Source organism: Lepisosteus oculatus, chromosome 8, assembly GCF_040954835.1.
Source record: "Lepisosteus oculatus isolate fLepOcu1 chromosome 8, fLepOcu1.hap2, whole genome shotgun sequence".
NCBI classification, from domain to species: Eukaryota; Metazoa; Chordata; class Actinopteri; order Semionotiformes; family Lepisosteidae; genus Lepisosteus; species Lepisosteus oculatus.
Window position 1 is genome coordinate 53,195,773 of NC_090703.1, and position 26,912 is coordinate 53,222,684.

The 26,912-nt window shown below is 35.1% G+C and overlaps 1 protein-coding gene across 3 annotated transcripts in view; it reads left to right on the forward strand.

Moving 5' to 3' along the window:
* Positions 1 to 625: 625 nt before the first annotated feature.
* Positions 626 to 26,912, forward strand: part of aff2 (AF4/FMR2 family, member 2) — a 193,316-nt gene continuing 167,029 nt past the window's right edge. For all 3 annotated transcript variants that reach the window (XM_015351809.2, XM_015351811.2, XM_015351812.2), the window contains exon 1: positions 626 to 835. In XM_015351809.2, the coding sequence (XP_015207295.1) occupies positions 783 to 835 (53 nt within the window). In that variant the 5' untranslated portion in view covers positions 626 to 782. The remainder of the gene's footprint in view (positions 836 to 26,912) is intronic.

The following is a 26,912-nucleotide window of genomic DNA, read 5'->3' on the forward strand; positions in this document are numbered from 1 at the left end:
GCAAAATTATATTACAATTTTATCTCAACAATATAAAATAATGTGGTTCTTGTAGGGATACATTGTGCGTAAAGAAAAGTGCATGTCTCATAGGATACCAATGAAGAAAGTTATTAACAAATTCGTTTTCTCCAGTAAATATTACTCATTAGAAATCATGGCCTAACAACCTCGTCTTTTGCAACCATTGTTTTTTTTTTTTACATTGCTTTTGTACTGCTTTATCACTGAATTCTTTATAAGTGTGGTACGCACCTGTCCATCCTAGCCTGGGGTAGTAAACTTTCCAGGTGAATGAAATGGGTAGAAAGCAGAAAGTGAGAAAACCCGTTTAATAATAATAATAATAATAATAATAATAATAATAATAATAATAATAATAATAATGTTTTATTCATAGGACAAATTCACATACTTAGTCGTTTTTCACATCCACCGCTGAACAGCTGATTTTGACAGAGGGGGAGGGCCTGACCCTGCCGCTATTACTGACACCTGGATATCATGACAGCCAGATCCTTTAGTTCCTCCACCGTCGGCTCCATGTCACGGCTTCGGGGCGCCTGAAACCCCGCCTTCCGAGCTGTGCGCTGCTGAGCCTGCCTCTCTCAGCCAGCCAGGCAGGCACAGGGCTCTAGCGCTGCTCTCCCCGGCGGCTGGGCTGAGCTGAGCACGTACAGTACGGCTGGTTACAGTTAGCAGACACACGCAATCGCTGTATATGCAGGCTGGCGCATACGTTGAGCGGACACCTTACTGAATCAGACTGCGGGGGACCCAACATGGACCTATTTGAGTTTGACTTCTTTAGGGACTGGGAACTAGAGCAGCAGTGGTAGGTTAAAGTGTGTTTATATTTTTATGCCTTTGTTATGAGCATCCATGCCGTTCTGAACTGGTTACATCAATGCACCGGCTTTTATTGTATGACATTCTGAAACGCGGCGTTTATGTGGCAACTTGCGATGTGATGGTTGCAGTACACGTAGCAGAGGGATCAGGATTCTCGCTTCTGTGCGCTTCTACTCTTTCTTCATTATATTTATCAATATATATAAATACATCTTTGTGCGCTATATCAAAAAATGTTCAATGCACGTAGAGAGACACCTAGTGCTTCCTTGCATTGATGGGTTAAGTTCAAGGCTGGTATTTTTAACACAGAGAATGAGTCTTTAATAGGCGTCAAACGGATAAGAAGTTATCCATCTTTAGTGCCTGTTATTGTATAGAGCGAAAGTGTAGCTTAATTTAAGCAGTACTTTTGCATCACATTTTTTAAGTTAATTGTTTTATAGTTACGCACAAACAACTTAATCTGCATGAAATCTGTTGCTTAAAAAGTGGACACGCAGTACATAGTAACAGCATTTTGAAAGTGTGTCATTCTCTGAGAATACATGTAAAAGGTATATTCACGTCTTTTGTTTGAGATGCGTGCCACAACTATTGGTGTGAACTTTTTCATAAATGACCGATGGGGAAATCCTATGCATTTTAATTTGTTACCTCACCTGGCAGTGTTGCAGCCCCTTGAATCCGTTTTTACTGGAAGCCCGTTAGAACAATTTCTGTGTTGTTTGCAGCTAGAGTTTAATTTTTCAGTATTCCATGTCGCTGTAAACGATCATCTGTTGCGAGAAATTTCCAAAATAACATTTCCTTATGATTTATTAACACTGGTTGTATCTCTAAAGCTGACATTCTTGAATCAGGTAGTACTTACAGACAATACCGTGGCGATTAAATACATTACAGGACTTTTTACTTGTTCGTGCAGAGGTTACTGGTATTTACTTCTAGAGGCCACATAAAATAGTGCTTTTCGCAGTATTTGCATTCATTTCAATGTAATGAAAGGTTAACATAAGGCAGACAATATGAATTTATCTACGGTTGATAAATCATACTTTGTGCATTGGACTAAGCAGTTATATGGATGATGTAGTTTAAGTTAATCCTGATTAACACGCATTTGTTGTTACAGTCTCAGTAAAAGTATTTATTTCCAATTAATTGCAAAAACGAAGGAGAATTACAGTAATGCCTTACTAATTGCAGTTCTTGTAATTAGTAGCAGAGCCACCTTGTGGTGGGACCATGTCTTGGCCGGGGTCTCTGACCTGTATCGAGTCTACTGCTGTTCTCGTCTCTCCCTACCAGCTGCGTCCGTCATTGTGGAAACAGATCACTATATTGAAGCCAACAGTTGTAATAAAATTAAAGGGAAACCCCTGCAATACGTTTATGTTGTAGAACATTCCAAATCCCATATGATAGTTAATTTTTTGACAGCAGTTGTAAAATCATCAACAACAGCTTAACTAAAACATATTTTAAATAATTGTAATACAATAAAGTCATTATATTAATTGAAAATTCCTTGAATTTGTATGGTGCATTTAATCTTAAAGGACTGTAAAATACTTAACCTAAAAGAGGGAACCCACTTCTTCCTCCACTGAAGTGCAGCCCTACCTGGGTGATGTGTGGCTGCCGTTCAGTGCCGGCAGCCCCACTGCATAGCAGATCAGGGGGTGGAGTGAGAACTTACTGAACCTTTTCAATTAAGGGTGAACCTTAGGTAGTCCGGATTGTTCAAGACAAGAGTGGAATTGAGCCAAGACACTGGGGTAAACTCTCATACACTGTGCCAGGTAATCTTTAATTAGTGTAACATGAAAAACACCAACTGTACTGTTACTAGTGATTAATAATTATTATAAAGACATTCCTAATTCATATTTAATTTAGCAATGCAGAAAATGTATTTGCATGGTGCAAAAATAGCAGTCTGTTTTTTATTCTTTTTTCTTATTTGTAAAGTTTGAATTTGTTTTAAACAGTTAAAAATAAAGTGCAAAAAAACTCAAGTGGACATACTCTGCAGAGCAAGAATTTTCTGTCTTACATGTATTTTATGCTGGTGAAGTCACTTTTCTAATCAATAGTCAGCTTTTTTAAAGGCCTCTCAGTAATATAGTTATTCCTGCAAATACAGCAAACTGTCAGCCTTCTGGAAGGGCCTTAAACACTCCATGAACGGCTACATTAATAGAAAGTTGAAAGGTCTCTGTGTGTAGACATCAAGATTGAGACTCCACCATCTGTATACCAGGCTCACCCACTCAGTTGCTCTTGTGTTTTCTCCTCCCTCTTTTCCTTGATCACTCTCTCTTTCTCTTTGGAATTCTCTCTTCTTTTGCTTCCTCACTCTCCTCTCTCCTTTTTACTCATAAAAATCAGCCTCCTGCTTTCTGCTTGTGCTGTATGGACTTTCCTCTCTCTTTTCCCTTCTGCCGACTCTTGCTTCAGCTTTTCTTGTAGCGTTCTTCTTTATTCTGAAGAGGCTCAGTGCTGCATGTACTGTACTTCAATGTACTTTTGGAGATGATCATATAATGTATACTCTGTGTCAGAGAAGATAGGTGTGAACCTTCCAAACCTTACAGTGCTTTTTCCCTGCTGCTAGTAAATGCTGCTAGAACAGACAACCTGTGTTTTTTTCACAGTTTGATTTTATAGTTTTTTATATGGTTATGTGAATTTTAATTGAGATCATATTGATTATTTTTTTCCCATTTTTTGTCCATTTCTGGCATTTAAATACACTGAAATGATAAATATATTCACCTGATGTCCTTGTCAGGTTTTGATTGATAAGGAATATCTTACATTTTGTAAATTCAGTTTTACTTAAGTAATGTTTATTGGCTACTAAATTAACATATGGGGTATTTAAATGCTAGCCTAAATAATTTGATTTGATTAAAATAGAATATTTAAATTATTAATGATATAACTTGGTTATATATCAAGTGCTATAGTCTGAAGTTCAAATAATAATGAATTCCTTTGGAAGTTTATAGACCGGATTAATGTTTTGTTTTCAGAAACTTTCAGTAACACAAATGTTGGAAGTGGCAGGCAAAACATTTACAGATATCTTAGTATTCTTACTGCAAATAACATCCTTATGCTGCTGTGATCCACAGATGTGTTCAATGTTTAAAATGTACTTGGTCAAACAATTAAAGTGTTTTTTGATGTAGTTCCTTGGCATCTACTGCTGATCTATTGCATAGTTTATACTTTGGCTCCCTGAAAGCAAATACCCAGGGTGCATTCACTGTAAAAATCGAAGGGCATCCGTGTAAAAGGCACTCCACTTTAACGTTCAGTCCCGCAGCTACTGAGTTTTCTTTGCAGTCACATTCAATACACAAATAAAAGAAGGGCCAACCAATGCAACACAAATACAAATAATTAGAGAATTCTTATATAATTATGTGGTTATAAAATATAGGCACAGCAATAGTTGAAACACTCCCTATTATTTGTGTTTGTCAGTTGTAATTATGATTTTAAGGACGTAAGTTGTCAGAATTAATGTTAATATGATCAAACCTGATAAACCTTTGAAAACATCTGGTGGGAGTGTAACCTGGATTGAGGTGTTAAAGACTGCCTTTAATTCTTTGATGTTAAGTAGAAAAAGATATGAAAGAATAAATAAAATCACTGAAGGGGCTTGCTTATGCAAGAATGAAAAAATGTAAAATAGTATCTTGTCATTTGGAGGCATTTTTTTCTTCATTTTGGTCAGAATTGGACTTTAAGATGGATTCCACTTTCTTTTTTACTTTCTCAAAAAGTAACTTGTGCATCATTTCTAAATACATGCTATGCAGCAAGCTTATTCAACAATATATTTTCAATTCATTAAAATCCTTGAGCAGATGCTCTGTAACACTTTCTCTATATAAAAAAAACAGCTAAAGAAATAAAATTGTGAAAATTATTTTAGAAAATAATATTGTTTCACAGTTGCCTTTTATGTCAAGGACAATTTTATTACAGGGATATTGATTTTTATTTGATTAAACTCATGCTGGTTTAGGTAGAACAAGTGTTGAGATTAATCAAGTAGAATTCTATAGCACAGTGAGAAAAATTCAGCGAGGTGCGAAATGAGCTATAAGAAGGAAAAATAGATTATTTGTATACTGTATATGCTGTACAGTATATCTGAATTAAATCTATCCATTTTAAAAAAAACATTTTTTAAGGTACTGCAGATGTATCTTTATTTTCTATGCAGGTTAACAGTTTATTCAATATTGATCCATTATAGCATAAAAAGTCTTGCAAAGTAGTTCTTACCTCAGGGCTTTCTTCTCTTTTTACTGTTATGGTTACTGTGATACATCTGTTCACTGTACTAATAATGTTAATTATGACACAACTGTACTAATAATGTTAAATGTCTCTCAATCCACATTTGATGCACACTGAAAATATGGCCACAGAAGAATTCTTGATTTCTGAGCAGGACAACATCTACAATACTGTTTAAAAAAAGACATTATCTGTGCATTCAGATTATACAAATATACAGTTACTGTGAATGAATGTCTTTAATGCATTTTTAATCCATAAGAAAAAAGCTTTACAATGCAGGAGCATTATACATCCATAATTATTTAAACAGTACTGAGATACACTGTAATTAAAGAAAACAGAATTCCATCTTCTGTTTTGGCTGGAATGCAGTTTCTTTAATCATTCAGTGATCAGAAAACACAGCAGCACACAGGTAATTTTAAAATACCCTCAGTGCAGAGTGGTGTAGCCCTTTTTCTGCAGCATTGTTTAGATATATTTTTTTAAATCCCCTGTCTTGGTTCACTAAACACCTAGAGTAATACTGTAAGTGTACTCTTACAAATCTAGTACATACAGCATCTCACATGAAACTCCAGATCCTATATACAGTACTGTGCATTACTAAGCTTTGTGTATTTCACAGTAAATGAAAAGCAGTTACTTAGAAATTCATCCAGAGTATCATTTTTTGCTGGAGAAACAAAAAGACAGAATTGCCCAACATACTGGAGTAATTTTGTAACCCTAGTTGAGTAGTTATTATAGGCTTTCTGCAGAGATCACATGACAGCAGTATAAGCACAACGCAATAAACAGTAATTCTGAAATAGTTATCTTCTGTTTGAAAACTATACAGCAAGACTCTCAAGTCCGCCATAACACACTTGGCACAACCAAACAAGGCACAGCTGAGGAGATTGATGCTATTTTAATGCCACAACAGACTGCAGCAATATCTTGAAAAAATGTCAAATTCTATATAAACACTTCTCATTTTAAAATGTTATTTATGACACAACTGTGCATCTTTAACATATCACGAGCAAACATAAGTGATATAATTTCCAGCACTGCTGTGATATTAAGCTCACAGACAGAAAAGAAACACTGGAAGGAAAAGCCAAGGAATGGAATATGCAGTCAATTGAATTTGGTTGAGCAGAAATGTCTGACATAATAAAAGAAGCACAGGAGGGAATACATTTCTACAGTGGAAATTTTTTAAAATGCAGAAAAAGATTCCAAAGATTACTACAAATACTTAAATAGTAGTAGCCAAAAACAAGTCCATGTGGCCCAGAACATTCTACATTAATGTTTACCTCTTTTTCCATACAGTTAAGAAACAAATTAGTGCACCTTATTCTAGTATCAGTTTAACAGTTACACAGAGTTTAACAAAGATAGAACTGACAATCTTTATGTATTTGCTTCAGTATCTACTTGTCTTATTTTAATTTGATCTGAGGTGAGCCTGTCACAGATTGCACATTGCTTCCTGTATTTTGTCTGGTGTACACGTATCCGTTTGCTAAGTGATATATGCAATGCAACACACCAAAGAGGCAGATCTCAGGGAATGCCAATCTCATTTGTGCTTGGCATGAAAAGGCACTGATGCCAGGCAGCCTGCTGGCATTTTATTCCAGTCTACCTCGTTCCACTTCCATCGCTGTGACACTGGTGCAGCGCCTTAGCTCCTGGCATGTCATTTCACAGAAACCCTGCCAAGTCTACTGCCCCAGGCCTTATTTTATCACTCGCCAGAACAGCCAAATGCTGTGGAATGATAAAGCCGAGCTGCAGCAATCCCATAGTGGGGACAGAATAGGTGAAGCCTTCTCATATTTTTGCCCTCTGGTATCGTGTTCAATTACCAGCTTCATCTGGAGCTACAGACCTCTTTGGATGACCCAACTAAAGTTATCTTGGCTATCTAGGTACAAGATTAAAAACACAAAGATGTGCAGTTTATTACAGTCAATATAATGCATTATAATCATAGCATTATAATACATGGCTTAAGCCATCTCAGAGTCTGGTTTCTCAGTATTCCATCGAACATCAGCTAAATCAATTCAAATAGGGTTGGAAATTGACGCACACCTCTACAATATTTCCAAGTACTACTATGTGATATTTTGTCTTGCTTATTACTCTATTTGTTGTAATATTACATTTGTTTAGGTAATAAAAGTTAAATTTTAAAATGAAATACTTCTTACTAAAACTAAAATTGTTAAAGGTAAATTTAAAACAATAGTTTTGCATCCTTTATTTTTAAATAAAATATCAACCACTTCTGTCTTAAAAACAAATGACTAACAAAAATGGTAAATACCTATTATTACCACAATCATCATTAAAAAAGGAGATCATGCAAGAACAGCAAAGAAATAAAAATTGATCATGATAAATGAAGATGCCTATCTTTTCCAATTGAAAGCATTTTTTAGCATGCCAACGTTGGTAATAAATAACAGACAAAAGCAGTACTGATACAGTAGTTTGACTGTCCTACTACATTAACATGTAAAGAGGACATCAGAACAAGCATGGGGAGAATTTGGAAAAACTCCAAAAGAGTCTTTAAGTACCATTCTTTAAGGAAAGGGAAGGTAAAGATAAAAGCCAAAGGTATTTTAACATGTGGTAAATGAAATACAAATAACTTAATATTAAAATATTATTAAAATATGGGCACAGGCATAATTAAATCTCCATATGCAGATATCCCGTAAAGACATACATTCTGCTTTTCCAAGCCAAGCTGTTCCATTTTCATTGCTTCTTTAGCCATCTTTCCATTCGGTCTCTACAAATTGTATGTCAATTCTTTGTGTTTCTACCAACAAATGGATCTTTCAATTTATGGGTTCTAGCCAATATATAGATTTTCATCTTATAATTTGTATTAGATTAAGCCATCCATGTTTAGATGGAGCTGTTTAAATAGACCAATAATTTTCCCTTTCTATTTCTTAGAGCAAAATGTTTCCACACAAGGAAAATTTACAGCTTGAGTTTTAAAATGATTTTATTAATACAGCACTAAAGATTCACACGATTGTACCTTTGCTTTTATTTCCAACACTATCCTTAGAACAGGGCCATTGTTGTCTTGTAAAATGAAGTCCATGAATGTCTGATAAAACAGTCCTCAACAGAGAGTCTATCTATACCTTTTGAATTCAGGACATTGTTAGATGAAATAATAATGAAATAATAAAGAGCTGCTCTCTCAGGAATTACTGTAATTAGTCAATTCCTGTAAGCAGCTGTGAATTCCGGTGATGTTGAAGAGGGTGCTTCTCAAGAGTGGATGGTGTGTAGAAGGACGATTGATAAAAGTGAAACAGTTTATCGGCCCAGGAACTTCTTTTATCAGTGGAGTGCTAATCTAGCGGGTGCTCTCTAAAGTTAGTCCTCGGCCCTGCTGCCTGACACGCTGTTTATCTGGCCAATGTCAGCCCTCATGGGTGGAGGAGGCCCAAGGCAGCACTCCCAGAGCCAGCAAAGCCCAGGAGGATCAGGAAGCCTCTTCCAGCCCTCACCCTCACACTTCAGTTAAGCCTTTCTCTGGCACTCCTGCCATCACAGCTAATAACAGAGTGCTAATTACCATAGACCTAATAAGGCCTACAGTAATTACCTCGTGAATGTAAATCTGAGTTAAACAGAGAACAGCCTAAGTAAGCTTGACAGAATCTTGTTAGCACTGTGTCCATCAGTGCAGGGTAATAGACCTGTAAGAATGGGTGAGTGGAACTTGGGAGAGGAATGTTGATGAAGTTGGGAATGGTGGCTAACAGGGAGCGAGGCTGTGGATTACTGCTCTTGTTCTTCAACGTGATTTGTGGCAGTGGAGAACAGCAGGGTTACCTCAGACGCCTGACATTTCACTTTGTTTTCTGTCTGTCTGCATTGGTAAATTGTTACCACAGTGTAGTTGACCCCTCCATCCATTTATTTCCAAAACATTGTAAGATGCTTTTATTTTTGTCTGGTCAGTGATGCAGTTTTTCCTTTGTGAAACAGAACAGAGGTATCCTGCATGGTGTAGGCTATACTCTGTTGAATGTTCCTGTTGCACTCCAGGGGTGTATCTTAAGGCAAGATAAAGTAATGGAGTAATAACATCAAGCAATCTGATGTTTTTGTGTACTTCTAAATATGCATCTGTAATAGGATCAAATGCAAAATCTGTAGTGCAAGAGAACTGCAAACTGAATTTCTAGTAATCATCTCATGTGTTACTTCATTATTTTTATTTAAGTTGTAACTAAATATTTCTGGTATTTGTGAGGCCTTCTACAAATACATAAAGGACTATTTATTATATTTTGTCCAATATGAACACTGTACGGTGTATGGACTTTAGTTAAGTTATCCCTTAATGTAACAACCAGGCTATAATCTTTCATTACATGAGATTAATGTAATTCAAGTAGAACCACAATTCTGTATTTAATATCTCAAGACAATTCTAAATTTAATAGAAACATAATTTTTATTATTTTAAAAGTGGTAAGAGGTCTGGACTTGTTATTGGATATTTGTGGGTTCAAATCCCAGGGGTGAGACTGCCGTCGAACCCTTGAGCAAGATACTTCACTCAGACTGCTCCAGAGCAATGTCTGTACAAATGGGTAGACGTTTAGATTTAGAGTAATAGCAAAAGCAAATACAAGCCCATTCATTAATCAGAGACAAGAAAGTACACAAAAGAAGAAACATTAAAGATGGCATTGTCTGGAGCCCTGCTATAACCAACCCAGGCAAAAGCAAACGTTTTTAAGTCGCATCCATGTAGTGCTGCTGGTTACAGTCTTGTACTCATGGCCTGTGCTCCGGTTAACCCAAGCGTATAGAGATTTACTTTATCAGACTTGGGGGGTTAAGTCATTCGCTGTCCCAGTTTTCACTAAATGGGTGTTGAATGGTGGTCTTGATGTGCTTGCTGTACAAGTATATTAATTTCAGTGTATTTGTTTTTTAAATATACACTTTACTTATCTGATGAAACCTTTTCCTGTATTACTAGTATTCCAATGTTTTATTGCATGATGATAACCACTAGGTTTTCAAACCAAGTCTTACATATACAAAGAGTTACTGATGTCAGTTCGTTAATAGCTTATTTCAGTGCTTCTGTAACAATTCCTCAATAAATTAAATGGTTAATTTTTTCCTTTTTTGAGTGATGTAACAAATAAGCATCCAAACTTGTAAAAGTGTGTTAAGAAAAGAAAACAATCTTTAATTTTGCACGTGGTTCTGCTAACAGAAATGATCAACATGTTTTCATGTAATGTGGTCTCATAGAAATGTATTGTATTCTTTGATGATGCAGCCCAATATGTAAGGGTAAGGCAAAACAACATTTATTAAACTATATTATTAACTTTCTTATATTTCACCTCTGAAATTGTTTTTGCTGTGAAATAGGTACATAAATGTTCATGGATGTATTCTTCCATCTTCAATATTTGATAAATTATTGGCATAATACTGGTGGCATAAAACTGCAGTTTGGTGTGTTTCTCTATCTCATTAAGTGTAGCTACTGAGATTACCTTGAAAAAGGGATAATTGAATTACTCTGAATAATATTTGGTGTAAGAAAAAAAAATAATTGAAATCCATGAACAATTAATTTTACTTAGGAAGCATGAAAGCCTGTAGAAATTATCTGTCTTCTGATTGGTTGGACTGTATTTGAATATCCTCCAGTTAATAGCTTACCTTAATGTTACTGAACAATTTACTCTGCGGCTTCAAAGGTCAGTGCTTCAGCAGAAAGCATGGTGTGACAAATAAGATGATTTAATAGTTTTACTGTAGGAGCTGGTGAGAAGCTTTTGTTTTAACTATATCAGTGTTTTCTTTGACCTTTGATTTCTATAAATTTATAAAATAGACAATTACAACCCAAAGGAATGGGGAAGGAAAATTCCTCAGAGGAATGTAATTATCAATATTAAAGCAAATGATCAAGTGGGATTCAGAAACAGGTTCCTGTAATCGCAAGCTCATTAGTTATCAGCATATATGTAGTATACTGCATGTGTATGTCTCTCTCTCTGTATTCACACATATAAAACATACAAAGTTAACTACAGGAATGTGAAAAATACATTTTTTGTTTACATTTTTTTAACATACATTTTGTATGTTCAGCACACTTCCATAACTTTGATAAATGCTGAATTAGACACGTCTGACAGGTTTTCCTGATACCCGTTCTCTGTCATGAAGGGACTGCAATCCCACAGTCAGACACTGCTGATCTCACTGAATAGATGGTAGACATGCTACTGCCTGTCATAAAGTGAAGGGCCGGAATACTAATGTTATCATATTTCCAGTTTAGTGCACAGAACTGTATTTGTTTGAAAATTGGTGTCTGTATACTTTACAGAGGCAGTGATTAGACAAACACCCTTGATGTTTAAAGTAGCTTGAGCGTGCGAGCTTAGTCTTGGTGATTATATTCTTATTAAGTCCTGTAAAAATGCTAAATATAAAGGACAAATTCATTATGTAAATGTAGTGCTATTAGAGACAACACTGTCAGAAGCAGATTACACTTCTATTTCTTTGTTATCTTAACAAGGCAACATTAAGTTGTCACTGATCTTATCAACATCCAGAAGGGGTTGCCTGTTTTATCATTAGATGTTTACAGTACAGATGTGGATGGTAATTGACATTAAATGGTGAAACTGTGGTTTTCAGCATACTGTAATGCAAATGCATATGCAAAACATATTGCTTGGTTTTACAAGTATGAGTATGATTAGTTCAGCATGAAGCAATCTTTTATTAAAGTATTTTCTAATAGACAGGAATGCAATGCACTGTTTCTGGTAATTTTATCATCCTGTGTAACCTTTTTTATCAAAACTATGTATGGCCAATATATGTAGTACAGGTTTTGTAGGGTATAACAGTATACTGAGCTCATCAGTTACTGCAGAAGAAAAGAGACAGCCTGTGAATGAATCACACCTTATTTGTTTGCAGTGGCTTTAAAGCAATAAAGTCTGTGTAAGGGCTTGTTTGGCAAGAGCTGCTATGTTTAGCTTATTGATGCAACACCATTAGGCAAATTATTTATTGTTTATAATAATATGGTTCTGCAGCCAAACCATTTGATTTAGATGCACTGAACTAACTTTGTTAATAGTATTATTATCATAGGGCTGCAGTTTATGAAGGAGAAAGCAGATCAGTGTTGATCTGTGCAATACAGAATTTTTGATTAACAAAAACAAGTATTGGTCACCACTGATGATGATATGGCACAGCTATCAAATATTTTCTGGTGCAGAACAATTAATATCAGAGACATGCATTGTGTCAGTGATCATTTCAAAATGTTGCTTCAGTAGATAAGAGAGGCATAGAAGATGAAATGGACTAAGAAAATGTCTTGTTCAAATATTCACTGAATAGCTAAGTATAGTCGGTAACAAAAGGAATACTGGAGTAAGAGACAAAATGCAATCATCTTCAGAAACAGAAAAGCCTATAACATCAAGCGTGTAATGCATTATAAGGAGAGCTCCTACTGTAGTGATTCTGAAGCGCTTGAGCTGTAGACCCTTCAACAATTAGGTGAGCGTGACAAGAAGACAGACTCTTCAAACAGAAAAAAGTATTCAAAGAACCCAGAGGTTAAGAAAAAAAGCCATGAAAACAATTACAGTACCTTCCATGAAAAAATGGAACTTATTCAGTTTTTGTTTTAACATACTTTTTATGAAGCTACTTTCTAGGCTTGTTGGATACCTAATTTTTGGGGATGGTATTGTACAGTTAATGGAAAAATAATTCAACATTACTTATGCAATTGCATTATACAGTCTGTTGTGGAAAGACTATGCCAGATGACATTTTAGATAATCTCCTGTATCTTTTACTCATTGAAGGTGCCTGATTTAAGTTTTTTTGGTGTAGCAGGCTGTATTTTTTACCTCATAACAACACACTTTGTAATGGGACTTATCTAAATGTGACCTTTAAATTCTGAAGGTAATGCCTGAAATTGCGATTTCCACAACTATTTATAAAATGTGGTCAATTTAAATATATAGTTGCATTTGCTTTTGCCAATTATTGGAACTGTGTTTCTATTTCCATAATTTCCTGATCACTTTAACTTTTCCCTAGAGAAAAAAATACCTTATATACTTAGTTTTGGAGCTAATTGCAGATTTCAGATTTTTGTTTTGTTTATTATGTTATTTCCAAGGGACAATTTCATGTTATGCCGTCTTTTTTATCAGTTTTTGTAACCCCAAACTATTTTTTTGGAAATGTTAGTAATAAAATGTTAATTTACTGAGGCAAATGTAAGAATTTTAATAAACCTTTTTACAGTATATAATACAGTCTGTCTATTATAATATTTTATAACAATACATGGAATAATACAAGATGGAAGCTAGAGTTGAATGCTTTTGTCACTTTATGTTGGATTGGATTGCTTTACATTTTGGCTGTAACAACAAAACATCTTCTGATAACCAATCATACAGGTCAAATACAGTCAATATTAATATTTTTAAAATGTATTAATTTCATGTTTCATTGTGTTTTAACATTACATTTTTATACACGTGACCACTCAGTTCGAAGCCACTCAAGGTGTATGTAAAAACATTGTGTTTTTCAAAGCTGAGTATATTGGAACAGTAACAAACAAGTTTCTTTTTCTCAAACCTCTGTTTTACGAGGTTCAAAACTATTCTGGTTGATCTAGTATGGCAATGATATAGATTTCTGCATTGGAGAAATAATACCGCTTCACTATGAACCTTTGCCATAATTATAGAGATTGAAGTAACAACTTATTTTTCCATTGCTTCAAAATAAAACATTTCCTTTTCAAAAATGTAGTAGAATAGTAATTAGTGTCTATAGAATCACAGTTCTATCATGTTTTATCTCATCTTTAAAATATTATTTGGGGAACTTGGACTCTCAGTATTGCTGTTCAGTCCCCTTCAAACACTGAATTGCAATCCTTTGTATTGGGATTGTGTGGAAGATTTTTGTCCTTTAATAGACATATTCTGTATAGACATGTCCTGCATTACATATTCATATATAATTACAGCCGTCATTAGATTGTGTCTGGGATATTACATTAACAGTGACATTGACAGACTCCACTTTTGTAGATTCTGGGGTTATGCTGGGGCCAGGATTAAAGCCAAATAATAGTTTTTCTTTCCTGGTTATTGACATTCTTCAGAAGTATACTAAACTGCCTAGTTGTGTTTCTTTACAGTAATGTTTTATAGAATTTTTTCTTGAACTCTGGCCCATGATTTCCATCATAATAGCTAATTATATATTCAGTCCCACCTGTGCTTTTGAGGTACATCTTTCTTTTAAAAATTAATAGTAAACACATAAAACAACAGACAACATAAATATCAGGATTATGGCATTGCCAGTTGTAAAATCTGTAATATATACTGCATGTTTCGCTTACCAAACAAGATCTGTATTTCATTACATGGTTTTAGGCTTTGGCTGTGTGGCACAAATTGGGTTTACACGAATATTAAAGAGTCTTCAGTAATCTGATATTATGTATTTTTTTTACATCCTTACAGCACTGTCTGTAGAAAATATTAACTACTTATTCTATACTACTGTATATTGGAAACCTTTAACTATATTATACAGAACACATAATCTGTTTATTTATATCAGTATATCTTTAGTTGATATTGAATGTAAATAATTTCAAATGCACATAGTGTGATATCAGCTGTAATAATTACATTTCTTTACATAGATATATATATGAATTTGAAACATATTTGAGACCAGCACTGGGCCATCAATGAGGATGGAAAAATCTGGAAATATAGAAGTGGATTCATTGTAGCTTTGCAGTGATGTGTGTTTAAATGTTGCTTAGAATATCTCTGTGAACAGTTTAAATCTACTCTCCATAGTCCAAGACAGCTGCAGAGCTGCATTAGAGAAACCAATGCGTTCATTAGCGCCTTAGCCACACTATATGGTTCAAGACTCTCATAATGCCTTTGATTTCATGTGGTGCTACAATGCACACACACAGACACCATTGTTTATTGGTATAGTGTTTTTTTTTTAGTTAAAATAGTTTCAATGTGACGTCCTGTGTAGAATACATTAACTTTTATTTCTATTCTATGTTTTATTCAGCTCTGTTTATTGAATGTGTTATTTTAAACGGAAAGTGTGGCAGGCATTAGCAACTCATTAATGGAAAAAAGAACACTTGTGGAATTCCCTAAAGCTCTTCAGAATTTCTTCTGCCTAATGGGATTTTTGCTGTCTAGTCATTGCATGTAATATCAACCTTTTACTTAAAAAGTGCCATAGGGATTTTATGCAAAAGATCTCAAAATGCACAAATTCAGACAATAGCAGCTTTGGGTTATGGGCTGATGAGCCAGATCAAGAATTAAAACGTCATCAAACGAAAAGTGAAATGGTGCCACATTTGTGTGATTTATTGCATAGTTATGTTTTCCCAGGTCACCATTTTCACTGATTAGATTCAATTGAATTATGCCCTTAAGTGTGAGTGTACCTGTTAGAAATCAATTCTGTGTTCCTTTTTATCAAGCACAAGACACACGACAGGGAGGGTTTTGTGTGCAGATCACTTTTCTCACATTGATATTTCTCTATTGATTTCTGTTGTCCATTTTTCTTTCCTCCCAGCACAAGACAGATAGCTGAATTGTGTTTAACCAATTTTATTGTGATGTGACTAAGATGGATGTGACATTGTCCTCTATTGCCCGCAAGAAGATGAAATGGACTAAGAAAATGTCTTGTTCAAATATTCACTGAATAGCTAAGTATAGTCGGTAACAAAAGGAATACTGGAGTAAGAGACAAAATGCAATCATCTTCAGAAACAGAAAAGCCTATAACATCAAGCGTGTAATGCATTATAAGGAGAGCTCCTACTGTAGTGATTCTGAAGCGCTTGAGCTGTAGACCCTTCAACAATTAGGTGAGCGTGACAAGAAGACAGACTCTTCAAACAGAAAAAAGTATTCAAAGAACCCAGAGGTTAAGAAAAAAAGCCATGAAAACAATTACAGTACCTTCCATGAAAAAATGGAACTTATTCAGTTTTTGTTTTAACATACTTTTTATGAAGCTACTTTCTAGGCTTGTTGGATACCTAATTTTTGGGGATGGTATTGTACAGTTAATGGAAAAATAATTCAACATTACTTATGCAATTGCATTATACAGTCTGTTGTGGAAAGACTATGCCAAATGACATTTTAGATAATCTCCTGTATCTTTTACTCATTGAAGGTGCCTGATTTAAGTTTTTTTGGTGTAGCAGGCTGTATTTTTTACCTCATAACAACACACTTTGTAATGGGACTTATCTAAATGTGACCTTTAAATTCTGAAGGTAATGCCTGAAATTGCGATTTCCACAACTATTTATAAAATGTGGTCAATTTAAATATATAGTTGCATTTGCTTTTGCCAATTATTGGAACTGTGTTTCTATTTCCATAATTTCCTGATCACTTTAACTTTTCCCTAGAGAAAAAAATACCTTATATACTTAGTTTTGGAGCTAATTGCAGATTTCAGATTTTTGTTTTGTTTATTATGTTATTTCCAAGGGACAATTTCATGTTATGCCGTAATTTAATCAAGAATTAAAACGTCATCAAACGAAAAGTGAAATGGTGCCACATTTGTGTGATTTATTGCATAGTTATGTTTTCCCAGGTCACCATTTTCACTGATTAGATTCAATTGAATTATGCCCTTAAGTGTGAGTGTACCTGTTAGAAATCAATTCTGTGTTCCTTTTTATCAAGCACAAGACACACGACAGGGAGGGTTTTGTGTGCAGATCACTTTTCTCACATTGATATTTCTCTATTGATTTCTGTTGTCCATTTTTCTTTCCTCCCAGCACAAGACAGATAGCTGAATTGTGTTTAACCAATTTTATTGTGATGTGACTAAGATGGATGTGACATTGTCCTCTATTGCCCGCAAGAGAGTGCGGGTGTTAATGAAGCCATTAGCAGAGTCCAGGCGAGTGGAGAGAATGGTGAAATTACCATTATTCCTTAGCCATTAAGTCGTAATCCACCACCTTCTCTCACTTTTTTCTGTGCTCTCAGTCTCTTTCGTGCTAGTCCCTTCCCGCTGTCCTTTAAAGCTTCATTAATTCATTAGTTATCAAATTAGAACAAAAGTTTTAATAATAATGCATTTTATAATTACCATATTGTCTCTCTACAAAATGCATTGCTTATGAAAGAGTCCAGAAAACCATGTTGTAAAATATACAATCCTTTTACTCTACAAATGCTGATTTAGACATCGAAAATATAAAATATAAAAAAGTCTTACATATGTGAAATGGGAAAGGCATATCTAATAGATTTGTAGATTTTACTTTATCATATTTCATAATTCTGAGAATTTCAGTATCAATAACCAGTTACATAGCCAATGTCATTAAAGGTTTGTGTATAAACACAGAACAACAGTACTTGAAAACTTCAAAACAATATAATACGAACAATGGCGTTACATCAAAAAAGTATAAAAATCAAGAGTGAATGTTCCCTTAGGGCTTTGATTGACTGTAGAGTTGTGGTAGTAGGGATTTGGTCTGAGAATCATTCTGGCTTTTCAGAGGCGTATTACATGATGGTTGCTGACCAAAATGACCTCAAGTGTAGATGCCCCCACAGAAGCTGAGGCCAGTATTGCAGAGCCAGCACCACTATCAAGGGAACTAAAGAGCAGCTTATAGCAAGAGTCAAACATTACAGTAACCACCAGCTGTTTGTTTTAAGCCCAGATTTACTGATCTCACCTTTTGCAGGGAATGTCTAAGGTTCTGGTCACCTCAATCTGTGTGTGAGAAATTATTTTGGGGGGGGGGGGGGACTGCACACAGCATCAGAGTATTAGGTATGACCCTACCATGGCATTTCTCTGAGCCAGATTGTCTTTTGCCAAGCTTTCTCTAGGGATATTATATTACTTTCTAAAACACAGCTCAGAATTCAGGTGTTTTAAGTTTTAAGTGTTTATTGGGCAAAATATTTGTCTTTGTGCTGTTTATCAGTAAGGCTAACTTCACGTGGAAAAAATAAAATAAAATTTAAATAAAATGATAACAGGACTGCAGGAGAACAGTGTTTTGTGAACGGGCTAGATAACTGTGTACAGCATTGTATGTTAGCTATATGCTATGTAGGTGCATTTTGTTAGGACAATAATAGGGCCTCTCAATATATATTGATTCTGAGGAAGCTGGTTTATGCTCTCAGTTAAAGTTGTTCAATTTCATTAAGGTCTTATTAGCCACATCTAACCACTACTGATTAATGTCTAAGAATCCAAGAAAATGCAAAATCAATTAAATATCCCAAAATGCATGCCTGTTCCTTTGCACGCTTAACAGCCCAAGGCTGTCATTACTATACCGGCAGTCAGTGGTGTCTCGGCAGGGTCTTGCCAGTAAAGACCTGGGAATTAGTCCTGCACTGACATTCCAGAGTGCAGCTGACCAGACTGGGATGTCTGTGTTGTGGTTCCAGACAAGATTTGCACAGAAGAGTTTCACAAACAATTGTTGCATGTATCAATTTAGTTTGCTTACAGAGTTATAGTGTTAATGACAAGCTGACAATAATTCTCAACTCATTCAATTGTAATTAATTTACAAATTACACAGAATTATCATTCTAAATTGGCCTTTAACTTAAAGTATACTTAAACCTATATACTGTAGGTGTGTTTAGAACTAATGCAAAAATACAAAAGCATTAAATTTGATTGGTGTATATTTTTTAATGTAATATAGATGAAAGAGAGACATTAATCTGACATTCCACATCTGTTGCCCAGTGTCTTTCTGTGGTTGAATTGAAGAGACACTTCCATATCTGATGATGATACTGAAGAAAAACAGAATACTCAGCTCAGATTTTGAATTTTGTATCTATAGCTCTACTATATGAAAAATAATGTTTTTAGTTCTTTACAGTTCCCTTGGGTAAAACACTTTTGTGGCCTCCTCTTCTGTGCTATCACCTCAGTGCTACCTGTCTGTTGCAGGAATGCTCAGGGTGTGTTATATATGCGCATATGAAAACACGGGCTGGTGGAAGGAGGTGAGATAGAGGAGCTCAGAGCCTGTAGATAAACCACAGCTGGCAGCCCAGCGCAGAGGCAGTTTCACTTTGGTGCACCTCAGAGGTTGCACAGGATCCAGCAGCGAAAACAGAACAAAACAATGCATCAACAAAACAGAGCTCATTCAACGACTTACTGTGGTTTCCAGCTTCCAGTGCAACGTCTAGAGCACCATAAATGCAGGGAAAACTGAGGGGGTTCAGACATTATCTCTTCTGTCTGCTCTATCAATGCCGTGCCTTTTATGCTGAAACAATTTTGCCTACATAAAATGTCTTAGTCTTTTGTGCGCTTAAAAAGTGGAAGCTTGACAAGATAACTGTTCAGTCAGTTAAATCCTACTGTTAAAATAACAAAGCAGAAAAAACAAAAACATCCAATACTTTATCAGAACATAGCTGAACCTGTTGAGAATCACCATTACTGTATATCTAAGCACATAAAAAGCTGTACTTAGGGATTAAATGCAATAATAATTTTTAAAACTATGCATCATTATTTTAGCACATTAATTACAATGTGTTTATATTGTTATTACACATTTACAAGACTATTAATATTGCACATTTAGGCACATTTCACAGATTTACAATTTACAATGAGCCCATTATGTCGATGGGGTTATAATTTCCTATAGCACAGCAAATGTTTATGCTCTGTATTGTATTTCCTCTGTTATTTTTTAAAAATAGAACTGAACAACAGAAAAATAGAAGTGTCAATTAGTAGAGACAATAATATCATCAAGAAAGCATAGACTTTCACTGCTGGGTATCCTAAAGCTAGAGTGGAACAAATGTCTGTTAAAACCCATTGATTTGAACTTCAGTCTTTTTAAACTCAGTCACTTCGAAGTAATGAGAGTTTTGAATCTCTCATCTAATCATTTTTAAAACCAGTGCTGCTGGAGAACATAGAAAGCTTCTTTTTCTACCACCTTTTGCAAGTAAAAACAAGTAATAGTGGCTCATGGCTACTGGTCTGAGGTAGAAGTTCTGAAATTAGAGCTTTTCAACAGTATTTATATTATTTCTGTTATTCTTTATATTCAGCTTACAAAATGTTATTTAAACAAAATATCTGGAAAGGAAGTATATTTTCATAAAGTGCCTCTTGCTAAATTATGCAACACTACAACTGCATGTAATTAAACCTTGGCTTGCGTTATACAATTTAGTAATGGATATGTAGCATAAACTTGTTATATTTTGATAATTGCGATTTTATAGGAAAATCAATAAACTGCATGTACTTGTTCATACTGTGGATAGTTATGAGCAATGCATATGGACATGTATGGCATATCTAGTGTAAATGGCATTGAATCCCAAAAGAGGAAACTGAAGGTAGACAGTCAGAAAGTGTAATGTCTGAATCATGGAGCTGACCTCAGAGCACAAGCCTGGAAAAGTTCAGACAGCTGGGAAGCGGTCCTAGAAAAATAAGTATTGAACAGTAACGCACATACCGTCAGAGTGCTTATGGTGTTTTACATGTTTCTCAAAACATGTACAATGCTTATATGTTATCTGTTCCTCAATGTTTGCTTCATAGTTTTTTTTACTTACTGAAATAAAGGAGCTACAGTATTGTCAACAGTTTTAATCGATGTCTTAATACAGTTTCAGGAAAAGACAAACCTCACATTTATACACAGAGCTCTGGACTGTCTTTGTCAGCACTCGCTGCTCAGCGTCCCACCCCTGGCCCTGGCCTCCACTGACCTGGAACCAGCCCATTGCTTGTATCATTGGTCCAGTTGTCCTCATTGCCCGGCAGGTTAAAACTGAAGAATGTCCTTAAATACCCATTTTCACTTCATACCCTTTAAAATAATATCATCTGTTGAGGTATTGTCTGCATCTACTGAATCATTATTCATTTTACAAACGAGACCTTATAAAGCCAGGCTATTTGCAAGAAAAGAATAATGATTAAAGTCAGCCTGTTGTCAAGAAAAAAACCCACAAGCCTTAGATTAGAACAAACCTAGGAAAACATGGTTTGGCAAAAGAAGGTCACGTCTGCATAAAATTGTATCAGTTCCTGCTGTACTTGAGAATTATGCTATGCCGTCTACCCAGAGAAGGCGATACTTTCAGAATCTGTGTATTCAAGGTTTGAAAAATTGTGCCATACAATCCCTTTAGAGAGAGGAAGAGAGAAGGAGTGTGGGAGGGAAGGAGAGCCTCCAGGAATGCTACACCTTCTTCTGAGTGGTCGTAAAGTGGCACCTCCTTTCATTGTTGTTAAGTCAATAGATTTCAATAAACAGAGTGCAGCTCTTTGTAAGGTACACAGCAGATTCTTGGGGGGGGGTTGGCACATCTTTTGGCACAGCTGAATATTTGTTTAAACCAGGTAAAGAATATTTTTTTACTTAAATTAAGACATTGTACCTGGTTATAGTTATCTTTTACAGTTAAAACCTTTTAGTTATAATAATAATAATAATAATAATAATAATAATAATAATAATAATAATTGCTTACACGTATATAGCGCTTTTCTGGACACTCCACTCAAAGCAATTTACAGGTAATGGGGATCCCCTCCACTATCACCAATGTGCAGCATCCACCATGTGCATCATTATCTTGATACTTAAGGTGCCTTTAGAAGAAAAACATGACAAATGTGAGGTGATTGTCTAATTTTGTTAAGTGATAATAAAACATTTTCTTAACTGAGAGAATAGGGAAATATAATCCATGCTGAAGTATAACAGTAAGGTAAATGACTAAGTATCTTAATCCTATTTACGTTGCTTAAAAAGAATGCACACATATATAGGAGTTAAGTGTATAACGCTGGAGTACAAATAGATTAATACACATTTGTTTATCCAATTCTGCACATTACAGTCTTATAAATCTATTTACCTTGTCCTTTGGTATGGGCTTTTGTATTTTCTCCAGTTCTCTCAGGGCTGCACTGTGCTTGAAACTCTGATGGACCACTGTGACAGTTCTCTGTCTCATCTAAAAAACCTCAGCAGAAAGCCAGCAAAGACGAATAAGACAGTAGTGAAACACCCTGTCAGCTGAGGTTGTAAGGCGTTTAGTTTTTTTGTCACAACATGTTATCAACCCATTTAGAACTCTTGTCTCTGGCATGCTAAAACACATCATATACAAGATGAATTGTAATAATAGATCCTGATGCACACAAAGACAAAATATGTTTCATAAAGGATCAAGGATCTTTTATTGTGTGAAACAGTAACAATGGTTCGGTTCCCTTAAAGAGAGGAGGTTTACTCCGAATTCTTATACATAGCTACCAGTCACACTCTACAGTCTAGTGCGATTGTGGGCAGATTCCCAGAATGGACTGGTGCTCTTGATTTGATCTGGAGCACCCTAGATCATGCAAAATATTGACTTGCTTTCTGCAGTAGTAAGAAATACTTATAAATAGATAGACTTTATTGATCCCGAAGGGAAAATTAGGCATAAGGGAAAAGGGAAAAATACAGGCATAGATTGGAAAACCAATTAGCTGACTAACAGGTGAAACAGTCTTAAAACAGGTAAAGGCAAAACTCTGGTTGCATGTGTTTGGATAATGAGTCCTGTGTATCTGAATGTGCTGCTGTTGAATGTGAAGCTGAAGTGTCTGCAGCTGAGGAGTGTGATCTGAGCAGGGAGTGAACATACATGGAACTCACATCAACTTTGTTAGGAACTATAAGGCCAGCAGGTGTGAGAATGTTTCTTTCACTATTAGTTACTATTTCACACTATTAAGCACTTGTCAGTTACAGCTTCTTTAGATTGCTTGTTTCAGAATGAAGAGAAAAATATTTATGGCATACAGTATGTGCTTTTTTACTTTCTTCTCTTAGGCATTTTACTGTCTGTTTCTGTGAAAACTAAATCAATTTTCCTTTCTGCATCATTATTTATTAATATTGTTTAAAAATGGTCATTTCTTAAATATGATAATGCCTTTTTAACCTTCTGACAGATAGAATATATTTAGTTTTTTGGACTGTTTTTTTAATATTTGCTACCTGTTTATTTTACTGCCCAGAACAGGAATATTTCCAGCACAGACATTTATAAATGATTTGACTGCTAGAAGCTATTTTCTAAAGTGACTTTATGAACAGAGCATTAATTATTGTAATAAAATGCTATACTTATATGGTGTCACAAAATAGGGAATACTAACACTAGAGCAGAAAACTCCATCAATCTCTGTCTAAGCAGAGCTTCACAGCGACAAGCTGTTTATCACTTATGCCAGTGTTTATGCAAGAGCTGAAGGCAAACATTGCACCAAATAACATGAGATAAGTCAAACAGTGCATATAAACACTGTAATATGTTTGCATTAATACACATTCATATTTAGTTTGTAATATATCTTTGTGTAGCACATCTCTAAGGTTAAACCCATTAGTTATAGAAGTATCATTCTTTAGGTAAATTAAAGGTACCTTAATAAAATGTAAGACAGGGCCCATAGTCAAACATAGTCAAAGGTGCCTAAATGCCCATTGATTCTGATGAGAAATTAAGCACCAAATGTCTTGATTATAGAGCCTGAAGTGAGGAGTAGTTTTGTTACATCACTGTTATCATATAAAAATGTGGGCAGCATTGTGTTACAGTATACTAAGGCAGTTATTTTTATTAATGTTAGAAACATAACTTTAAAACTAGATTGGGTTTGGGATTAATCTAATTTAAAATAACATTTGGAATATATGAATGTAAATTTACTTTGAAAACAACAAAATAAAAGGTACATTTAAGAGCTAAACACACCCATCTGTTAGATATATTGTAACAAAGAAAGACAGATATTACTGTTAACTTAATATCTTTCTAGAAACATGATTTATATTTAATGTAATGTGATATAGATTGAGTACAACTGATATGTTTATTCATTCACTGCCCCCACACAGTTTTGAAAATGTCTTTTATGATCAAATAAAATATTTACTTTGATTATGCTTTATCAGTGTTGCACATGCTTATTTAAGCTTCATTTTGAATTAGCTGTGCAGCAAAGCAAAATATGCTTTCCAAAATGTTCCAAAAAAGAAGAGAAACAGTACTCTGTGTAGCTAACAAATATTAACATTTGAACAGTCACACATAGAGACTAGACCAGGTTAACCTCAACTTCCTAGTTATTAAAATTGTCTTCTTTTTAGGTTTAATTGTGGTGAATCTAATTTAAAACTATAGACCAGTAGTGTTCTTTTAAATCTATCACAGTGTAAGAGGCTAGATACGAAGGCAAGGTGTGTTGTACATCGCTGTTTGATCTTACTAAATGAATGTAGAGAGTCATTGCAGAACTCTCTGTCTCTGATTAGCCTCAGTGACTCACAGACAGAAACAGAACAGAGAAACTGAGAAAGATGAGGTGTTGCAGTTCTACTGTTGTATAGAGATGGATAGCAAGATAGACAGACCTGTAAAAGCAGACAAAAGAAGGAAACTGGGGCTCACCAGGCAGACATGAGTTTCTTAATTCCCTGTCACTGATGCCACTGCTGTTATTTCTGACAGGGTTAATTACAAGAAATTAAGAAGCTGCTCTGAACAGACTGTACCTTTCGCACTGCAATAAAATGCCAGCTCTGGCGTGAGGAAATTTCATCATTAATGTGCCTCCCTTAGGGCTACTACACACAGCTTTCTGAATGTGAATCATAATCCCACGCTGTACCACAACTTCCCCCTCCCTGTGCAGGAACCTGTGTAGATGGCATATCAACGAGGTGGACTGTTTTGGACCGCTCCATCTTTAACCCATTCCTGCCTTAACCCTGGTCATCTGCTCTGAAGGTTTTTTTTATATTTATTTATGTTTTTCAAGGAAGAAAAAGAATTAAGGGCACATACAGTAGAAATGATGGGGACTTCCTAAGATGATGACAGTAGTGCAAGTGCACAAGTTAATTACCAGCCATAATTAATTTATTCATCAATTAAATAGTGTCACTTTCATTTATTTCAGGAAGGGAATATTTGTTTTTTATAATACTTAATTTTTTGTAAGCATATATTGTATTACTTTTGTTTGTTTTTGAAAAGGAAAAACCTTTACCCTCCTGACCAAATGCTTTTGTTTTGTTGTTCATGTGATTAGTCTCTTGCCACTGTGTGTGACCCAGCTATGGAGAGTAGGATCCTTGATAAAGTGCAGGCCCAATATTCCACCATTGATTTTGTTGATATTTTTCACTGCTAAAGAGGCAGCAGTGAACCTCCAAAATGAAGATTAGAAGAAAACCAACTGAGAAATTTACAATAATGGCTATTTTGTATCTCTCTGTTGCTCTAAGGTGCCTTAGTCTTAGTTCACTATTTTAATTAATTAAGCAACAAAGTCACATTGATGACTTAATCTGTTAATTTCTTTTCTCAAATGTATCTAAAAATGACACTTCCCAAGTGGTACTACAATGCAAGGGAGACATCAGTGTTCAGATGAGCTAAGAGACCTTGTCTGTTCTTTTAAATACAAGAGACAATGGATACCAAGGAGACCATACCGATTTGTTCACTTCATATAGAGTAAGGCTACAGTATGTAACTAAAGTCTGAAAGCACAATATTACTCCTGGTACTTTTAAAGATATATAATATCTTTATATAACCTATGTATGTGTAGGCAAAGGTCACATCCACAAAAGAATACCTTCTGACTATCATTCCAAGTCCTCATTTCCTATTATGGGATTTATTACATTCATTTTCAGAAAATCTATATTTTTATTTTAATCAGATAAAAATATAATTTCTACATCTATCTTAGGAATTTAAAAAATCTTTTTTAGTCTAGCCTTCTCATCTCTTTTCCCCTGCTAATTAAACAATGACAACATGAGTTCACAAACCATGAGCCACTGTCAGTTTCTCATACAGTATTAAAAGCATCTGACTGTCTACACTAAGAGGCCATGCTACCAGCACCGCGCCACATTTCCTCATTAACTTCACATAAGACAGACTCCCAGTAGCTGAACTCTTAAACCTGTGTCACGGCTCAGACTTTTTATGAGCCTCTTAGCTGAGTGACTGATGTCTCTCTGCTTCTGTCAGATCTGGGGGCACGGCTGGCATCTTTCTTCATTTGCTGTCTAATGCTGTCGTTCACACTGCCACTGAGAGCCGATGATCACTGCTGCTTATTGAAATATGCTCCGTGTTGAAGCGCTGCTATAGGACTGTAGGAATTCGGTTGTTATGAACTGAGACAATTGAGTTTGGCTTTTCTGTACACAGTGCATTAAAAGTGAAGCAGATTGAATTATCATAAAGGCATATCTAATTTAAAACAGGAAATATTGTTCCACTTCCTTTTCTTTATTAATTACCTTCACATTATACTTGAAGTTATTATTATCATTACTAATAATTACAATAATTATAAGAACAATAGAGCACAGCTAAATCATTAAGACTTTATCCAGACTAAATGTGATAACGCAGCTGTTGGTAAATGGTAGGATCGTTTTTTTCTAAAATGGTATTCTATTAATAAAATATTTTCTTGGGTGCTTT